This window comes from Mus caroli, chromosome 7, assembly GCF_900094665.2.
Source record: "Mus caroli chromosome 7, CAROLI_EIJ_v1.1, whole genome shotgun sequence".
NCBI lineage: Eukaryota > Metazoa > Chordata > Mammalia > Rodentia > Muridae > Mus > Mus caroli.
The window spans coordinates 45,554,774-45,560,734 of NC_034576.1; the positions used below are offsets into that span (position 1 = coordinate 45,554,774).

General features: G+C 49.0%; 2 protein-coding genes across 2 annotated transcripts in view; one reads left to right on the top strand and one right to left on the bottom strand.

Annotated features, from left to right (window-relative positions):
* Positions 1-5,014, bottom strand: part of Gpr32 (G protein-coupled receptor 32) — a 16,365-nt gene extending 11,351 nt beyond the window's left edge. The window contains 2 exon segments of the mRNA XM_021166081.1: positions 478-637; positions 4,963-5,014. Coding sequence (XP_021021740.1) covers positions 478-637; positions 4,963-5,014 — 212 coding nt within the window.
* The window catches only part of Klk15 (kallikrein related peptidase 15), a 642,438-nt gene that overhangs the window by 360,118 nt on the left and 276,359 nt on the right, over positions 1-5,961 (top strand). The window lies entirely within an intron of this gene.

Sequence of the window (5,961 nt, forward strand, 5' to 3'; positions counted from 1 at the left end):
AGCTCCAGTTCTGACCAGCCCTTCTCTGTGTGTCCTAGAGTGGACAGAAGGTCCTAAAGGCAGAGCTGCCCTGAGGAGAGTGAGGACTTCTCTCAGAGTCTACCCTCAGGGACAGCATGTTCTATCCTCAGGGACCCTTTGGGCCTGGTCCCCACCATGGTCAGTAGTGATAAAAGAGAACACATGAGAACCAGACCCAGACAAGGCTTTGCAGAGTCCCAAGGGGGAGACACACAGTGACAGATGACCACAGAGACACTCAGATGTGAATACAGACAGGAGATAGACAGATAATAAGAGAGAAAAGAAAGAAACAGTACTCAGAACTCAAGTCTGGAGGGAGGAGTAAAGAGAGACCCAGGAGGTCATGGATAGAGTTTCAGCCAGTCCCACCTGCCTGCCCTTCAGGACCCCAGCCTGTCCTGGAGTCATGTTCTCTGGCTGCCACCCTACTTTCCTGTCTTCACCCTTACTCACTCGTTATAGCAGTGGGCAGCTGTGAGAACCCAGTTGCGGTCCAACAGGACTCCCCCGCATTGATATTTGGTGAAGCGGTACACAGCCACATGCCAGGGTTGGGAATTCTTCTCACAGTTAAATCCTCCAACCACTTGAGACTGGGCAGGAGTTGCAGCATCTGCAACAGAAACAATTGGGGAGGGGAGAGTTGACAAGATATGGAGGTGTATTGTTGGGGACACATTTAAGCAGGGATGGGATCAGGGGACTTGGTGAGGAGATCTGGGGAAGGGACCCATATATGGCTGGTCCTGGATAGGGAGATCAATGCTGTGGATACAGAAAGAACTCTTGAATCAAGTATCAGGTATAGTGTCAGGTCACTTTATAGATTTGGGCAAAGGGATGGCAGGGTAGTGTGTGTGTGTGTGTGTGTGTGTGTGTGTGTGTATTAGAGAGAGAGAAACACAGAGACAGAGACAGAGGCATAGAGAGAGACACACACACATACAGAGAGAGAGGGGGGTTTCAGTTCATTCTTATTCCAATGCAAATGAAATCCTCCAATTTGTAATCTAGAGTCTACAAGTCTTGAGAAGAAGTCAGAGTCTTGGCTGGGTTTTGGGAATTCTGAAAAGGGTGAGGTCTCAGAAGACTAGATTTGAATGAATAAATGAATCCAGGAAAGGGAGCTTGGGGTTGATTTGTGGTTTCTTGGATTGGGCATGAAGTGGCCAGTTGGGATCGGAGAGAATGAAGGTTTGAGATCAAAGGGGCAGGGTTAAGGCTAGGGCATGGGCTCCTGTTAAGTTCTGTAGTGGAGATGAAATCTAAGTGGGGTGGGGCTCCCTAAGAAAGGATTTTGAGTTGGGATAAGCAATGAGAGAAGAAAATTCTGGGGGTCTGTGACAGACAGGCTCTGTGGAGGTAGGCAAATGATCTGGGTATTGGAGAGGCTCATTGTTCTCTTGGAGGCAGCCTCTGGACCCGAATATGAAAAGTAGTTAGAGCAAGTCAGGCCACTGTGAGATAGAGGGGAGGACCCAGCTGATCTGAGGTACATGGGTTAGGCATTGGGGACTTTGGGGTGGCCTGCACAGAGTGGGAACCAGAGCCGTGCTATGGGGATCCAGTGAGACAGAATAGTAGCCTGCAGTGCAGGGAGTGAGGCATGAGGGGGAAGAGGGGGCCAAAGCGCAGCATTGGGAAACAGAGGAAATCTTGGCAAACCATGCATAGCTGCACTTCTCTGTAACCTCAGTACACAGCAGGCTGAGGCAGAGGGATTGCCATGGACTGAAGACAAGCCTCGGCTACATCATGAGACACTAACTCAGAACTTATTCCCAAGAGCAGGAGATGGCTTGGTTGCTACAGAATTGGCCGTGTAAGCATTAGGACCTGAGCTGAACCCTTCAGAACCCAGGGAAAAGGTCAGGTGTGATGCTGTGTGCCTGTAACCCCAGAGCTGGGGAGGTGGAAACAGGAGGATTCCCTGTTGGGAGCTATTAAGACAACGCTATTGTCCTGATCTCTAAATTGGGCCTCTCCTGCCGAGAAGAAAAGGGGTCAAAAGCGGGCCACTGACACACCAATTCCAAGAATGTTCCAGCCCTAAGTCATCACCGATGTCCTGACCACATCCTGATACCACCAAGTTCCTGCTTCCCCGTGTAGCTGCCAAAAGAAAGAATTTCTATTGCCCCCCTCCCATAAGTACTTCTCCTTTTGCTTGTATTGCCCCACCCCTCCCACTGATAAGTATCTGTACTTCCCCTTTTGCTTGTGCATTTAAGCCTTGGACCTTTTTCAATAGATTTGGGGCCTTGATACAACTTCAGGGTCTCCGTGTTGTTATTCGTACAAGGCCCTCGTCTCTCTCTACCCCCCCATTTGGTTCTTAGGAGGAGGTCCCCTCGAGACCCTCGAATAACTGGACCTGCTGGACGGGTCAATTCCCTTGAGTCTTTCTGGACAATCATGTTAGCCTAACAGGAAGACTCCATTCAGTGAGAGACCCAGGCCCAGGTAGCCAGTGATTGATGAAGATATTTCATGTCCATGTCTGGTGTCTGCAAGCTCACCCCTTCTCCAAAAACAAGACTAAACAAAAAGCCAGTGAGAAGGGACATGGGCATTTTCTGCCAGTAGAAAGGGGCTGAACCGGTCTTATGTCACAAGCCAATTTGAGAAGTGAAATTTTTGGTAAAAACAGGCCAACTAGAGATGATGGGAGACCAGTTGTCATCATGTGGGGAACACACCTGAAAGCTGGCAGCTGCTAGACAGCCAATGACAGTAGTGTGGGATTAGGTAAGTCCCTGATTCAGGGGTTGGGCTTTGAGGCTCTAGGAAAATCAATCAACTGGAGGGATATCTAAGGTCTTAACTTTCGTAAGGGGTTGGCTTCCTTAGAAAGACTGGAGAAGCCCAGAGATGGTCAGGGGACTAAGAAAGAGTAGAAAGTTCTAGAAAGTGGGAAGTGTGCTCGGTGCAAGAACTGTGAGGGACCTGGCAGTGTACAGGGTCAGAGAAGGAGGAGCAGGTGGAGCTCATGATGTAGCTGAGGAGAGGGGAGAGGGGAAAGGGATGGCCAGGGCCAAAGGCAGCAATAGAGTCAGGGCTGTGACCCCTCCCATTCCCTCATCTCACCAATCCCTCCTAGGGACAGGGTTAGGATCAGGATCAGGAACCACATGGTAACAGGTGTCCAGGAGCTGCAGGAGGTGAGCTTGGAGCTGTGGAGGCTCCTTGGGGAGACTTTAAAAACCCTCATTCTCCCCCACAGCCCCTCCCCTGTCCTTTCCACTCAGATGCTGACCAAAGCTCTGTTCCTGCTGACAGAGTTGTACTTCCTGCTTGCACCCTCCTGGCTGTGGGATGGGAGATCCTCGTTGCACCCACTCTACAGTAGGCCCTAGGTCACCCTGGACACTGTCCCAGGGATGAGATTGGGTGGGGCAGGACCTGCTGTTTCTGGAGCTGTTTGAGTTCCGGGGACTGTAGCCAGATGGCAAGGTCAGGGGTGATGTCAGGAAGTGTGAAAGGAGGATGGAGGAGCGAGTGACCCCCAACTCACAGCTCTAAATAAGGGCCTGTACCTCAATAAAAGGTTACCCTACAAATCAGTAGTCTGCACAAATTCTTTGCACCAGTGATAGCCAGGAGAGCTGCAAGCTCCCTGCAGATAAAGATTCTTTTTCTGAGAATGCCAAAATGCTTCCTTTTTGGACTTGGAACTCTGGATCACTGATTTTATTGATTCTATGAGAAGTTTCAGAGCTGGGTGTAGTATTGTACACCTTTAATACCAGCACTTTGAAGCCAGAGCCAGGTGGATCTGTGGGATTTTAGGCTCTAGTAGTCTGTGATGTAGACCATCCTAGTCTACATTGTGAGTTTCAAGACAGCCAGGGTAAAATATAGAGCTGTCTCAAAACAAACCAATAAAATAAAATGAATAAAGTTATGGTACACATTACCATGTGTACCATAACCAGAATATGAGAACTCAGGTTATTCCAGTGGAGTGTCACCCACCCTGAACAGTATTGGGATAACAATGACCATATTCTTCTTTGTTTCCTAGATCCTGAATTACATTTTGAGGTTAGCCTAGCCTAACCTGGGCCATGTGAGACTCTTTCTCAAGAAACAGCAACCAGAAAATATCACTTCCCTCCAGGAGCCTCATTAAGGGTTCTGCTTGGCAGCTGCATATTTTGGTGCACACCTTTGATCCCAGAACTTAGGAGTCAGGGGCTGGTGGATCTTGGTGAGGTCCAGGTTAGACTGTGCACATAGTGTACTCAGGCCCGTGAAACAACACAGGGAGACTTTGTCTCAAACGTTAAAACATCAAGAAGTCAGCATGGGTTCTGGTACAGAGAAGGGGAAATACCCAGCCTTTGACACCTACTTACTGTTGCAGGTTTCAGACCCATCCCCTCTTGTTGAGCATCTAGACTATTTCAGCTATCATGGCAGTTAGCACATTTGACCTGAGTGTTTTCATGTGTTCCCTCTAAGCTCCAAGAAGGCCAGGCTAGCCCTAATCCAGGTTGTGAGGAGCTGTTGCTCAATTGGCAACCAAGTTCTCTTCTGAGTCCTGGGTTTCTGTGCCCAAGTTCTGAAAACTCCACTGCTCGTTGCTCTAAAGATGAGAGAGGAAGCATGCATTCACCCACTTGTGAGTTCATTCATGCACTCAATCTTTTATGTATGTCGTCAAGCATACATAATCATGCTGGAGTTTGAGATAGGTGTGCTGCACCGGAAGAGTCCAGTGCATGAGAATGGAAAGAGTTGAAGTGGTGCTGGAGGTGAGCTGCAAACAGCTTCACAGGAAACAGGTTGTAGATGAGAGGGAGAAATGGAAAGAAGGAAGAACATGATTATGATTTGCACCGGGAGGTGGTGGAGAATAGATCCAGGTCCCCAGAACTTTCTCCCTCCCCAGCTGAAGTGCTCTGTTCCTGCAAGGAGAACGAAAGTTGGTCCTACGTGGCTGGTCCCTCATATCCATGTTCCTGGTAACGTTGTTGGTGTTCAGCATGGTAGATAGGTTGATGGCCTATGTTCACCGTCTGGCTCCATCTGCCTATGGATTGACTGCAGGAGGTATAAGAGTGCCAACTTGGGACAATTCACTGGTCAGTGTATACATAGATTGGGGGGTTCTTCTATTGGGTGCTAGAGGTGACTGTGGGGATGGGGACACTGGCATTCTCACTGGTTTCTTTCTGGAGGAGTAGGTTAGGGCTCACAGTGGGTGCATCATTGATGGTGGGTAACTCTATGAATGGCAGTAGTTATTTTAGAATTTCTAGGTAGTGATTTTGGTAATGTGAGTGGAGATGATGTTTTTCTTTTCTTTTTTTGTGTGTGGGGGGGAGGAGGTTGCTCAAGGCAGAACTCAGAACCTTACACACACTCTCCACAGGGTCTCTACCACTGAGCTACACCCCCAGAAGAACATCATTGGAGGACTCTAGGCAGGTGCTTTCCTTCTGAACAATGCCCCAGCCCCTTATTTGGGGATGGATTCTAGACAGCTACATTCCCATCCTCTGCCTTGTTTGAGACAGGTCTATGTAGCCCAGGCTGGCCTCCAGCTCAATGTGTAGCTGTGGACAACCTTGTATTTCTGATCATCCTCCCACGTGCAGGGATCCCAGGTTTGTGCTGCCAGACTCAGCTCAGACTCAGTTCAGCACAGTATTCAGGGTGAAATGTAGGCCTGCTCACCTGCTAGGCAAGCATTCTGTGATGAAGTCACAATCCCAGGACCCCTCAACTGCCTTTACCTTGTATTTTGAGACAGATAACATCTATGTGTCTCTAAATGGTGTACCTCCCCAGCTGATGGAGTACTTAGGTTGGGCTCCTCACAGTGTGAGAGGAAAGAGAGGGGAAGAGCAAGAGCGAGAAATAGAGGAGTGGAGGGAGAGAGGGTTGGAGAGAGAGAGAGAGAGAGAGAGAGAGAGAGAGAGAGAGAGAGAG